We start from the raw sequence: 15,299 nt of genomic DNA on the forward strand, positions 1-15,299 counted from the left end.
CTTATCTTTTCACTAACTGAAAAGAATGAAATTTAAAGGTATTATATGCATAACCCGAAAAGTAGCCCACCACGTTACATCTTCATTTTTATTTTAAAAAGCCGTACAAAATTGTATGCTATAGAACTTTAATTTTCTCACAAATTATGTAGCATCACAAAATTGTCTACTCCCATCTTACTTTGCACGAGTATAGCACCACAACCCTATAATAATAATAATGATGGTATGATGATCATAAAAATCAGGGTACTACAAGCTTGACTTGTTGGGAGTTACTTAAGTTGATTAGTTGAACTGCATAGCTTAATTGATCAAGAATTGTGTTGATTGGATTCTCAAAATTTTTCTTTAGCCATTTGATCTAGGGCTACTTGCATCTCAAGTACACTATATAAGTAAGCCTTAGAGCACATTTTCTAAGACTACGAGAAAGCAATGTATTGCACACAAATCTGCAATTTTCCAGGCTTTCTTGAAGCATTAACCAAAGACCTATGTTTATACAAAATATCCAATGATAAAAGTGAAGTTTATGCATCTAGTTTACATCCAAGTTACTGGTAAAAATCTTTGAGAGGTGTTCTTGAAGTTGTGAGGGGACATTCATGTGCAACAAGTTTAGAATAGAAGAGTTTGTGGTCTCAAAGCTTAGTGTGGTCACATCAGTATTCAATTCTATTCTAGTGGATTTATTACAATGGAAATTGAAGATTAAATCCCCCAAGTTTTTACAGTAAAATTGCTTATTTCATTGGTTTTTTTTGGGTCATTGTTTTGGTGTATTTATGTGATCATGTTTATGTGTTGTTATTTAATTCAAATCGAAAGAATAATTAATATAATTAATTACTTGGTTAAGAATTGATTAACTTTGTTACAAACAAAGCCTAAAACCCTAACCATAGGCAATCAAATGTGTACAATCACAGTGCCTTGAAATTTGTTTTACCAAATGCACATTATTAATACTTGCAATTAAACATCTAGTGGTACTCTAGGCATTACATAATCTTAAACAAACAACTTCCTTCAGTAGCATGAATTTGACAGAATATAGTGTCTTATTACATATCCTTGCCTGTCCTAGTCAGACTGTGATCGCTCTAGGAAAGTGCACTTCAACTTGATAAAACCTGAGAGACCATGTGCATAGTTGGTCTAGATTCTGGATTAGCATGCAAGCATCCAATTGCCAACTTTATGATGAGTATCAATTGATTCTCAACCTCAAGAGTGGGAGGAGGAAGGCGTACGTCTAACAAATCATTCAACAACAAATTCTCCCCCACGAATGAAGTAGATAGAATGGAGATGATTTCACCAGGATGCCTACCTTTGATCACTTCAATAGCCAAAACTCCAAAGCTAAACATGTCGCATTTCTCAGTTATCTTCATTGTATAAGCAAGCTCTAAAAAAAAGAAGAATATTATGCCAATTTATTCATATGATCTATATGTTCTATATTGATTGAACAAATAAGTACATTACCTGGTGCAACATATCCATATGTGCCAGCAAGTGAAGTCCAATTGGATGAGTCTTGGTGAAGAATCTTAGCAGTGCCAAAGTCTGAAACATGAGCCTCGTACTCTGAATCTAGCAAAACATTTTTGCTTGATATGTCCCTATGAACAATTGGCAGAGAGCAATCATGGTGCATGTAAGACAACGCGTGAGCCACACCCTTGATGATATTCACCCTCTTATTCCAATCCAATTCTTTAGCTCCTCTATCATTGCTCAAAATTGAGGCCAAGTTACCCTTTTCAAGGTACTCATAAATCAAAATTGAGAATTGTGAATGTGAACAAAAGCCATGCAATTTTACAATATTTCGATGTCGGATTTCTAATAATGCGTTGATCTCATTTAAGAACTCTTTATGCTGTGAAGTCTCACTGTCACGCAAAGATGGGAGTTTCTTCACTGCAACTATGTCTCCTGATATTAGCTTGGCTTTATAGACGGTTCCATATCCTCCCTCCCCAATGCAAAAATTAGCATCAAAACCCTGGGTTGCGTCAATGATTTCTTGGTACAATTTTCTTCCATCAAAATTTGATAGAGTAAACACTTCTTCCTTGTCCATGTCTTTTGTTCGCTTTGTTTGTGGATTTCGCCTTTTTCCTTTTAAAGTGAAGTAAATTCCCAAGAATACTAATACAAGTGAAAGTGTTCCCAAGAGAGGGAAAATGATTTTAAGACCCTTCTTTGAAATATGTTCTACCTTACAAGGTTGCAATCCCATAACATTTCCACATATTCCTTTATTACCTTGTAGTGCTTCAATGTGAGCATCTTGAAATGCTCGGCTATTCGGAAGAGGACCCTCCAACTCATTGTAGGATATGTCGACAAATGACAAGCCACGCATCTTTTCGAAAGCAGCTGGAATAAAACCTGAGAAATTATTGTGAGATAAATTGAACAGCTCCAAGCTTTGCATATTGTTGATTTGTGAAGGTATCTCTCCTTCAAGTGAGTTAAGGCTCAAATCTAGCTGGGACAAATGAGTTAATTCACACATTTGAACTGGAATGTTGAGGATGAACTCGTTGTTGCTCATATTCAAGTAATGTAATTTCAAAAGGTTCCCTATATCTCTCGGAATTGATTTGCCAAACCTATTAGCGGATAGATCTAGATACTCGAGTTTTATTAATGACCCAAGCTCCAAGGGTAAACCACCATAAAGTTTATTTCCATTCAACAAGAGATTCAACATGGAAGTCAACTTTCCAAATTCCTTTGGAACCTCCCCTACCAAACGATTAGAAGAAAGATCAAGTAATTGGAGTTGAACTAAGTCTCCAATTTCAAGTGGTATGCCACCAGAAATATTGTTCCCAGCAATCTTTAGACTGGTTAGTTGTGTGCACTTGCCCCAGTTATGTGAGATTTCACCATAAAATCGATTGAAACTTAGGTCCATGTACTGCAAGTTTCTGTAGACACCAAAATCTTCAGATATATTTCCAAAGAGTTGGTTTCTTTCCAGGTGGACTCTAATTAAGTTTGTGCAATTTCTCAAGGTTTTTGGTATTGGACCTGTGAGATGGTTGTTGTCTGCCCTTAGTAATTGGAGAGACCCACTTTGGCATAAGTTTTGAGGCAAAAAGCTAGTGAAGTGGTTGGCATCTAGCAATAGAGCAGTCAACTTCATTAAGTTTCCGATCCCTTGTGGAATAGGACCAGAAAGTTGGTTATCACGGAGGTACAAAGCTTTTAAGCCACTCAACCTACCAAAGGAAATTGGAATAGTACCATTCAACTGATTTCTACTCAGTTCAAGATCAGTTATGGATGTCAAGTTTCCTAATTCTTCAGGAATGATACCAGAAAGTTGATTGTTGTATAGGTGTAAAACAGTCAAGTTTCTAAGAGAACCCAAAGATGTGGGGATTAAGCCAGAGAGGTGATTTGTATGAAGGCTTAAGAATATGAGAGACTTCAGATTTCCAATTTCTAGGGGGATGGAACCGGAGAGCTGATTTTGGTTCATATGTAACAACGTTAGCTTTTCAAATTTTCCAATACTGTAAGGGATGAGACCTTTTAAACTGTTGTTACTAATGTCAAGTTCAACTAAATTGGTAAGGTTTCCAATTTGTGGAGGAATGGGACCGGAAAGTTGATTATCATAGAGGTACAAATAAGCCAAGTTGCTTAAATTACCTAAAGATACAGGAATGGAACACGAAAGTAAATTACTATCAAGTGAAAAGTCAGTCAGATAGCTCAAATTACCTAATGAAGCAGGAATGCATCCATGGAAACGGTTGGCATACAAAGAAAGGTCATTAAGAGACTTTAAATGACCTATTTCTGGAGGAATTGAGTCACTCAACTGATTTTTAGCTAGATGCAAGACCTCAAGGTTGATCAGTAGGCCAATCTGGGGTGGGATTTTCCCCGATAAGTTATTATAGGATAGATCAAGATATATGAGTTTGGATAGATGACTAATATCAATAGGGAATGTACCAAAGAGTTCATTCATGCTGAGGTCAACAAATGAAAGGTTTGGAAGTGACGAGAATGAAAATTCATGGAGCGTACCTTTCAAGCCTGAGTTAGTCAGGTTTAATCTAATAACACTTCCTGCATGGTTGCAAGAAACGCCAAACCAACTGCATGGATTTGAGCTTACATTTTGATTGTTGGAAGCATTGGTTGCATTATTAGGAAGGAGAGTCCATGAAGGCAGGAGTGACTGGTTTTCATTTTTAAGACTGGCTTTCCAATTGAGAAGAACATCTATCTCGGTTTTGTTGTCCACAGAAACAGAATCAGCAACAAAGGAAAAATGTAACATGGCCAACACAAATAGAGAAACGGGACAAAATATTGTTTTGAAGCTAGTGAATGCCATGGGTTTTTGGAAGCTAGTGAAGAGGATCTGATTCAGTATCTCCATTATTTAATTTTCATCATTCATTTTCTTTAAATACAAATCAAGTTTGGTCATTAATGGGAAAGGGAATAGGTATTTCCACATGATCATTGACTTTGGCTATTCTCATGTGGAAAAAAAGACCCATGAACATAAATTGCAAAGAAAAAAGGACCCATGGACATACATTCCACGCTCAATAAATAGATAATACATCAAGAAGAAAATTGAGGAGCAATTTTTGTTTTTATTGTTGGAAAAGTTGCAATTCTATTGATGGGAACAATTACTTTGAAGTTTGAACATTGAAAAAAAGGTATTCAAGCTAGTAAGCGCATTAAAGGCATATTTGGTACCAGTTATTCCTTGTAATGAAAGCATAACTAACATTTCCCCCTGCCAATTTTTTCCGCTTGATCTATAGGTTCCTCTCTGTCTTTTTTTTTTTTTTTTTCACTTGATCTATAGGTCTCTCTCTCTCTCTCTCTCATGTTTTTCATTGATAGTCTTGTCAAGACCATACGATATATATCCAAGCTTGTCCATCAACAAGCCCAAGCAGTTTAGAATCCTTGCAGTTCTTGCTAATGCAAGAAAAATTTTCTATTATTTTTTACCACATTCTTTGGATATCAAGAATTGCAGCTTCATGTTTAAGGGGGAAAAAGAAAACAAAAGAAAAAAGAAAAAAAGAAAAAAGAAAAAAGAATGGAAACTTATAGATCAAGGAAGGAAGAAAAAAATTGATATGGCTATATATTCTTTATAGGGTTATTAATATTGAAAAAAAAAACAATAATATTAGTCACAATTTTTTTTTTTAATTTATATATAAAATGATGTCAATCTAGACTCACAAAAAGTGAAAATATAGTTTTATAAATAAGAGTAATTTAGGAAATTTCAAATTCCAACTAGAGATTTAGAGTTTTATTCTCATGTCATCCAGATGAATAACAATAATTATTCCTTTACTATCTCTTGTATTCCTTATAATATTGATTCTTTTTCTTATGTAATTTTCATTACGATACATTAATTAAACATACGATAAGTAGATGTAGCATAAAGTAGAATACAAAAAATGAGATAGAAGATTTGTATTCATCTTAATTATGCTTCTAATTTTCTTGACCATTACTTTGACTGTGTAGCTCGAACCAATCCCTTTAATCCCTCCTAGTACTTTGTGCATTGGGACTTTGGCAATTCATGTGGAAAGAATTTTCCATATTCTCAATCAAGAAAAAGTCAAAAGAAAAAAAAAAATCCATGAATATAAAAAAAAAAAAAAAAAAAAAAAAAAATTGAGGAAGGAAATTGAGGAGCACTTTTTCTTTTTATTTGGTGGAAAATTTGCAATTCTATGCATTTTGAACGTTGAAAAAAATGTATTCAGAAGAGCGCGCCTAAATTTACGCGTTATATATAGTCCTAATGGAGCATAAAGTAAAATAAAAAAAGTGAGACAAAATTTTTACTGGTCCTGATTTTTTTTTCTAATTTTTTGGCTATTAATTTGCAGTTCGAATCAATCCCTCCTAAACCCTTAAATACTTTATTCATAGGAACTTTGGCTATTCATGTGGATAGAATTTTCCATATTCTAGATCCACGAACATAAATTCCAAGAAAAATAAATGGTACTACATTGGAAGGAAATTGAGGAGCAATTCTATGTACTTTGAACATTGAAAAAAATGCATTCAAATGAGCATGCCTAAATTTACTGGTTAAGTATTTTTTTGGTATCAGTCTATAAGCTTATTTTTTAGCTTTTATGTACAGCTTTTTAAAATTTCACTTTTTAATGTCTTTTCTCATGTTTTCAAATTTATTCAAAGTACAAGTATACTTTAGCATACTTTTAGCAAAAAAAAAAAAAAAAAAAATCAGCAAAAAGCTAATAAGATGTTCTCAAATGATGTCATGGAAGCCTGAAGAAAGCAAACACACTACTCTCTTGATAGAACACAAACTAAACTGTTAGTTTCTGGTAGTAAACCTTAAATCCATGAGAGATTTTCCTGAATCCACAAGGAGATAAAAACTAGAATCCACCAAAAGAAAATTTGACAAAACGTTTGTGTTTATTAATAATAGTTTGATTTGCCTTTGACAGCTACAAAACATATAAATACTGTGAAAAAACATCTAAAACCCTAATTCGCACTAATTATGTGATTAGGTAAGAAAATACCAAAATATACCAAAAATGGCAAAATTGAATTAAATGTAGAATCATAAACTACTGACCTTTAAAATCGTCCCAAAACAGATAAGACCTTATTCTGACTTTTGAACTAAAAGTTATTAAAGAAAAACAAATATTACTATAAATAGCAAAAATACTGTTTTCGGGGCCTTAACGAAGGAATTTGTCTAAATTTTGGTAACGCTCATGGTGTTTTATGTGTCTGGATCAGAATGCCATTTCCCTTTAACATGCCAAATTTTATGCAATTTAGACACCATCGTCCCAATGGACTCTACTAGCACCCCCCATAGATCTTGCGCGCGTCTTGACTTCCTATGCCCCTACTTCTCTAGGAAGGCATATGCTGTCTATTCTACATCATCAAACATACACAAAAAGTGAGACAAATGATTTGTATCCTCTTGATTTTTTTTTTTCTAAGTTTTTTGTCTTTGATTTGACTCTGTAGCTCAAACCAATCTCCGACCCTCTAATCCTTCAAGCACTTTGTGCATGGAAAGTACCATCCCACTTATAAGGATGGGTGTTCATTAAAGCCTATCAAATTTAATCATGTGCACGCACACTTATGAAAATGATCCCATTTCTAAACTATTAATAATGTCATTGAAAACATGCATAACTAGTTGATAATTGCAAAAGTTTAACATAATATGATTATTTTTCTTTCTTTCTTTTAATTTTTGGTCTAAATATGAAATATAATATGAAATATGATAATTATTAATAGACACTTATTATGATTGTGTTTATATATGAATATCATTAGGAATTTACAATGATTATGTTTTTATATGGAATTATATATTCTACTATTAAAAAAAATAATGTAAAGGATTCTAATGGATGATTTAATTATGGAATAGAATTTAAATTAAATTAAAAAATACATATGAGAATAACAACGTTTAAAATTGTGACTAGATTATAAATTTCTTAAGATAAAAAATACAATAAAGCATCACCTCCTTAGGATTGATGTAGTTACAACCATAAATGCTTCTCTCTCTCCTCTTTTTTTTTTTTTTTTTAATTTTTCTTTATAATTTATTCCTTTTAAAGGTATTAATTTAATTTTAAGAGATAGAGAAAGAGGAAGCAAAAAAGAGTAACACAAGGAGCACACAAAGATTGCTTAGTGTTTAATGGTTACATCTTTAATGTAAAAGTGGAGTACAAAATACAAAAAGCCCTAGTATAATTTATATAAGAGCAGTGCAATAATAAACTAAATTGGGCATCTTGGGTAACAAAATAATAAACTAAACAACTAAATATCTTTAACAAAAGGAGTAATGCCTAAGTGGCCATTGAGGAGAGGGGTACACTGAGACTTGAAGGGCATGTTTGGTAAATTGTAATAGATATTGTAATGTAATAGTTATTCCTATATATGATTTAATTATTATTTAATTTGGTTATATTTTTTATTACATGAATAATCATTTTTTATGAATAACAATTCTTTAAAATAAAGAATAATTATTCTTCTTTAACAAGATTGTAATGATTATCCCTTAGTAAGTGTATTAATCCCTAAAGTTAATATATTTTAAAACATATAAACTATCCATATGCACATAATAATTATATTAAAAAAATCATAAAATTACTTCATTCTCTCAAATTTATAAAAGATTTATTTTTAGGACACTATATATGTCAAGTATTTCCTTAATATAGATCACAAGTTTTATTCAGATGTTATGACTCAAAACCAAACATGGGAATATGTTTAGTCCTTTAATTACAATTTATTTCTAGTAAGAAAGATTATCATTCATGTTGCAATTCTCATTCAATGTACCAAAAGATGCACTTAATTCCCTCTCATTCGTGAGATGAGATCCTCAAAACAAGCAAATTGAATTTCAGGTATGAATACTTTCCCCAATCTAATGAAAATAAAAAAAAACAGAGGCAAATTGAATATCATGTATGAACCCATATCCAATGAAAATGAAGAAAAGCAAAATGAATTTCAAGCATGAACAATGGAAATTCACAAGGAAATGTAGTCAAATCTTAATCTCAAATATTTATTACCCTTCTGTTATGCACCCAATCTTTTCAATTTGTTCGAGGAGATTTCCACATCAATGTCTCACATTGCGTAGTATTATTACAAGTTTTCCATGTTAACATATTACAAGCGATGCACATAAACAAAGACAAGCTATGTGCAACGTGAAAGGAAACCTATATATGATACTTTCCGGGAATCATGTAGCCAATGGTGGGAGAACTCCTGGGAGTCAGGCTATCGTGTTATTGCTTGTGAGTTGTGACATTAAATGGGTGAATAATAGTGGTGGCCGTCAGGCGCGGAAGGTTTCGCCCCGGAACGCCCATTAACTTTCATTTGGACAATGGTTGCTCGCTGGATACTGTTTTTCTCTGCAAACATGAAAAGATATTGCATGAATATAAAATATAACTGTGCATGAAAACATTTAATTTGTAACACCCGCCTCACTTAAATTTATTTTAATTGCTTTTAGAGTGGAGTTGATGAATTATTTAATTTATTTTGGAAGTTATATTATTTAGTATTATGATATTCTAAAAAAAAAAGAAAAGGGGTAACGTGTATAGTTATTTTTGTGTGGATTATTCATATTTATTTAGTCTCCTTATTGTTTAAGGACAATGATAAGAGACTAAAACCTATTTGGATTAGGAGTTTAAGTGTTACTGGAATTCTTTAGAGTCCTAGCCAATCTAAACAGCCTTAATTTGAGTTTAATTGTGAATTAAAGTCTTGGAAGCTTATTTGAGGTTTAGTGGGTCTTAAACTCTAGCCCAAGTAGGAGTGTTATTCAAGAATTCTAATTGGAGTGGGATTGATACCCCTAGACTGAATTGGAGTGTTATTTTAGAGGTATACATACTGGATCTTTTTAAGTCAGCCATGTGAAAGGGATTTTTCTTTTATTTATTTTGAGAGCAACGGCTTGCTATTTCCCTAATCATTAAGCTTCACGAGGAAGGACGAAACTGTAGAGGTAATCCTTTATACGTTGATCTTGATCTTTCAGTCTATTATAGCATTTTAAAATAGATAGATAATGTACTCAATCGGCTAAGGTGGATGATTGTTAGGGAATATCATAATGGGTCCATGTCCCATTAATTTAATTCAATTGAATAGTACATTGAACTTTTCTTGGGTTTCAATAAACATGTTTAGCATGTACTGAGGGCCGTATCATATTGATTACCTGTTGGATTTGCAGGCCTTTGGTCTAACAAAGGTTGATATAACTATTAGATTAAATTTCTAATAGTCAGTACATGCAATAGATTGCTATACGGGTAGAGATTTTTATGGATGCTATACATATATTTGGATCTTATAGAGTATTTCATGGTGGTGTTGAAGTGTTATATGAAATCTTAAAGAAAATATAAATCTAACACTTAACTAGACAATGGTGGTATTGGTATTAACCTGTTAGGACTTGATGAAAATCTTGGTGAACCACCAGCATGCATATTCTCATTAGATGGTATCCTTACGGGTTGTAACACCTCTATTAGCCTCAAAGACATAATAGTAGTACGGAGAAGTAATATGTTATAGAGGATTGTAGAGATGTTTAAAGACTAGTAAATTATTAGGAAGTGTCCCTTACATCCTTATGGTATATGTATAGGTGGATTAATTATATAATTATATTACTCCTTTACTTTTAGGTGTGGAGGAAAAGCTCATTTGATTTTGGATCTAGACTACGAGTATTTGCAACTAGAGGGAAGTGGACTTCAAAACATAACGTCTCTCAAGAAGTATATATTTACATATATATATATATATATATTGGTAAAAATAAATATATATGTATCTATATATACACACACATAATTGCAAAAGTAAAGTTTCCAAAAACTTATATCATTGTTAATGCTTTATGCACCTAAATTTTATTATTTATTTTATATTACTTTGAAACTGTATATGTTAAGAATGACTAAAACTATATTTTTGAGAAAGTATTTATTATATGGTATATGATTTGTATTGAAACTATTGTAATAAAGTAAGAATGTTTTCAAACAATTAGCTAAACAGTCTACAACCTTTGCCAACACAGGGTTAAGTGTTGGTCTTCGACCGATGTAGTGTTATTGTGGTGTGGTCTAGTGTTATTGTTTGCTCTTTGGAGCCAGCGTTGCCTATTTGAGGTTAGTGTTATTGTTCCCCATGGGAATCACCCACCGAGTGTTTAGCAGCTTATGTCTTTGTCTGCCTAGTGTTTTCCATATCGAACTACTGTTTTAGTGTTATTGACCTGTATAAGTAGAAAAATTGTTTATTACTATAATATATTGTTTCTACCTATTTAGTGTATTTTGGCTAACTAAAGTGGTTATTATTTTGTTTATTGATTACAGTGTTATAGTAAAATGTCTTACTCCAGACAGTTTATAGAATTTATTATATTACTATTAAATCTTTGTGCAAGTGTTTTGTAAAGATTATATTTTGTCATAAATACTATTATTTTGTTTTGAGAGACATCCTCATGTTATGTAGTCTCTTATTGGGCTTCTAGCTCAACCCCCCCCCCCCCCCCCTTTTTTCCACCCTTTCAGATTAGAGCAGTGGTATGTCTTTTGATGGTAGATCAATGGAGCCTTAGATTGAAGACTTCTTTTGGAGCTTTGTTAGTTGGGGAACTGTTTTAGTATTTTTTTTGTTTTTTTTTTTTGTTTTGGATAGTGAGTTTGACAATTGTGGAACTCTTTGAGATTGTATTTGGAGACTATTGTTAAAGTTTTTGTTTCTATGGATTTCATAGGAAAGATATTGATGGATTTGAAGTTTATTTGTGGATGTTTAATTATGCTCTGTTCCATTATATTATTGTTGATTATTTCTAAGACAGGTTGTGCATCTAAATCCTTGTTATGGGTTTGGGGTGTTACAAATTAGTCTAGCATCTGCATGCAACAATGGGAAAACAAGGGACTTGCTCGTGGGACAACATTGTTGGATTCGGCAACCACTATCGTGTACGTAGATGAGAGAAACAAAAAGACAATAAGCATCGGAATTTTGATAATCCTAACGGAAGTCTTGGGACCCATTTTTGCTAGCTACAAGAGGCATGAATAATTAACACATCATTACTTCTGTGATATATATAATCTAAATAGGACAGCTCTGTCTATTCTCCAAGTCAATTCAATGGAAGTCAAACACGTTATTATTCTTCTTTTTGTTAATTTTTTTTTGTAAGGAATCAAACATTATTCTAATAAGAATAACGTGATTCCTTCAGGCCAAAAAAATAAGAATATCTTTTCTTAAACACCACCGGTGGTAGAGTCAAGATTTTTCTCCAAAAGCCAAGGTTTGATTATAGAGAAACTGGTTTTGTTTGGTTTTGAATTAATCATAAATAAAGGAAATCAACTTTGGATTAATGGTTTCAGTGTGTCTAAACATATCATTATCATTTTTAACACAATAAACATAAAAAGATGATTATATAGGAGCGCATAGATCAGAGTAGTACACTGTTGCGAGAACCACAACCTAAGGGTGAAGGGTCTAACAGGTACAGGTCCTCAAAATAGCTAACTGACAATGCCATGCCGCTTAAATCGACGGTTTAACAAATGTAGTTGTCAATTAATTTAATGAAAATGAAACTTAATAAAACCTTTGAAAATACGTACAGCTTTATTCATTGAAAACTTGAATTTACTGAAAGATTACAAGGCTTTTGGTCTTGGTAATAATCTAAAGATAGATTACATGGAAAATTACATAGTTTTAGAACCCCAAATATAAGCACCAATTGAGGTTAGTTTATGGAATGGAAAGATGTTAAGGAAGATGCTAAGACACACAGTCCATTCAATTTAAAAACCAGTTTTCTTAAAGAGAAATATTATATTTACAATATTTTCACAACAAATCCTATATAACAAGTTGATACGGGTTGTTGTTATAGTGGGATAGAAAATTAATTTCATTGGTAGATGTTCAAATTAGAATCAATAACAGCAAATTACCTATAATTTGTCATGAAAATATTGTAGATATATTACCTTTCTTTCTAAAATTTAATGACCACATACACATATTACTGTCACCGCATTTTCCATCTTCTTACTAAACATTCATGCTCATATTTCAGCATGCTAAGTTCTAATCCTGTCGTGCATTTTTATCATATTTCAACCTATCACATCTTTATAGTCATCACTTCAAAGCATGCTTCTCGTAATTAACCTACATCATCAAAATTTAGTATGTTAGTATATGGAAATTTAATAAACAAAAAAAAATTATATAATGCAAAGAATTGTAAGGGTTAGAAGCCATACCTGCATAGGGTCTATATATATATATATATATATATATATATAAATAAAGGGGATTGACAAATATTTTAGGGTTTAGGTTTAAGTAAAATTACATCACTCAATAATTTTTAATTGTATGTAAAATTTGACAAATCCACCTTTAGATTACATTATCTTTGTATATTCTCCATACTAGCAAAATTTCAAGGTGACCAAAAATTAATAGTTATATCATCAATTAATTATCTAAATTCAAGTTTTTGTAGGTTAAAAAAAATGCATAAAGGATGAGTTTATGAATCGAATGGTAAATAACATCCAATTGACATAAAAATTAGTTTGAATGTTAAGAGCACAAAGAACATGTAATTTAATGGTGAGATTTTCAAAAATATGAAATCTATAACAAGTTATTGAGTAATGTAATATTGTTTAGAGTTACACTAAGTGTATTTTGAACTCAACTTATATTAGGGACAGTCCCAAGTGGGGGCCTGGGCCCCCTTGATCAATTTTTTTTTTTTTTATACTTATTATATATATATATATATATATATATATATATATATATTATTTTTGTAGTTGTCCTCTTTCCAAAATTTTAGGCCTCACCCAACTTGCAAATATCCAACCCAAAAACTTCACAAAAACAATAAAAACATTCACAATAATGAATTTATTTTAGTAAAAAAAAAACTATTTTACCTCCAAAAAACCATATGTTATTGGAGAAGTTAAAACTAAATTTTTGGCAATTACAGTAAACTGGTATAAATACCAGTTAACTATAGCAAGTTGTTAAAATAAAATACAACATTTTATTAAGATTATATCTCTACCTTCAATTAAAAAACTCAAATTTTCTCTTTTCCTTTATTATTTTAATGAGTTATTTATACTAATTTAGATGAAGTGATAAAAAATAAAAAACAAAATAGAACATTTGATGTTGGGTGTATTATAAAGTGAGGTGGTAAAATAAATAAATTAGTTTTTTGAGGCACTAAAAGCTAAATTTGAGAAACTGTGTTTTTTTTTTTTTGTTTTTTTTTACACTTATCTTTACCTAGTTCTAAAATAGTACTAATACATACACTCAATTTTTATTTCACAAATGTTTAAACTACTTCTGACAACACTCAAGTTTTTTTTATATTTGAACAATTTTAATGCCTTATTATTAGAGATCCAGCCTTAAGAGTTGTAGTACAATGTACTATAGTATGTAGAGAAAGTAGTTCCTTGCTAAAAAGTGTACTTGTATAAATATATAAATGATATCTGAAAGCTCGGATTTGTGCTAAAATACAAGAGCTTGTTTAGAGCCCTAATTAAAAATTATGGCTTAATTGCTTTTACTCTAACTTAGCTAAGTGTGGAATAAGAATAAATGAAGCACAATCACCGAATCTACTCTCTAAGCCATAAGCAAACAAGCAATTATAAATATAATGCTTAAAGAGTAAGGGAAGAGAGATACAAACACAAGATAACACTAAGACAAGTTATCGAAGAGGAAACCAAAGAACTTGGCAAAAAACCTCTCTACAACCCTCCAATTCGAAATCGGTCCACTAGTGAATAAGTTGGAGTACACGAATAATAAAAGATCATCCAAGCCTAGTCTACCCAATGTACTTGAGCTCTCCAAGCTCTTGTTACCAATGATCTTCTCAGAATTTTATCTTCACTAGCTTTCCGGATCCCGTAATACGTCCAATTGCATCCATCAAGTCTCACCAGCTTCTTTTGGCAAATCCCCAAAGCTTCCTAAGCTCCAAAACACTATCTACACTTTGAAATGTGTGGGTTATGTTTGGGTACAAATCTCCTCTCAAGGTATGACAATGGGAGAGGGAAGAAAAAGTGATTATAATAATTTCTCACTAAGGATGAGTAGCTCTCTTTCTAAAAGACGGGTGTGTTGTGTTGTAGAAACCTCTCTAAAGTTTTCTCTCTAAAGAGCCTCTTTTACCTTTTTGGGTACTGAGGGTATATATAGTATGGGTGAAGGATATGAAAGTCACACTTAAAATCCTCTAGGCAAAGAGTTTCGTGGATACCTCACGAGATGGCCTGTCTCGCGAAGTACTTGCGAAATGCAACCTGGCACTTGACTCTTCAACTTCCAGCATGTGCTTCTCATGTGCCCTTTTCACAGGAACCTTTACTCATGAGCTTCTGGCAAGCTAGTCATGAAACTGCACTAATCTTCACTGCATGCTTGATTCTTCACCAATTTAATACTAAATCCAATACAATAAAATCCCACAAAATACAAAGAACAAAATTAATGCAATTACAACACTTTTTGTCATGAAATAAAGCCAACATAAAATATATTTGTAAATCACAACTTTACAA

The 15,299-nt window shown here is 32.0% G+C and overlaps 1 protein-coding gene across 1 annotated transcript; it reads right to left on the reverse strand.

Moving 5' to 3' along the window:
- Positions 1-927: 927 nt before the first annotated feature.
- On the reverse strand, positions 928-4,397 carry LOC115987736 (MDIS1-interacting receptor like kinase 2-like). The gene is made up of 3 exons (XM_031111328.1): positions 3,826-4,397; positions 1,495-3,681; positions 928-1,414 (listed from the first exon to the last, which is right to left on the reverse strand). Exons 1-3 carry the CDS (start codon positions 4,376-4,378, stop codon positions 1,122-1,124), a joined length of 3,033 nt encoding a protein of 1,010 aa, XP_030967188.1. The 5' UTR covers positions 4,379-4,397; the 3' UTR covers positions 928-1,121.
- Between the last annotated feature and the right edge of the window lie 10,902 nt (positions 4,398-15,299).

The sequence above is a fragment of the Quercus lobata genome, chromosome 4 (genome assembly GCF_001633185.2).
Source record: "Quercus lobata isolate SW786 chromosome 4, ValleyOak3.0 Primary Assembly, whole genome shotgun sequence".
Taxonomy (NCBI): Eukaryota; Viridiplantae; Streptophyta; class Magnoliopsida; order Fagales; family Fagaceae; genus Quercus; species Quercus lobata.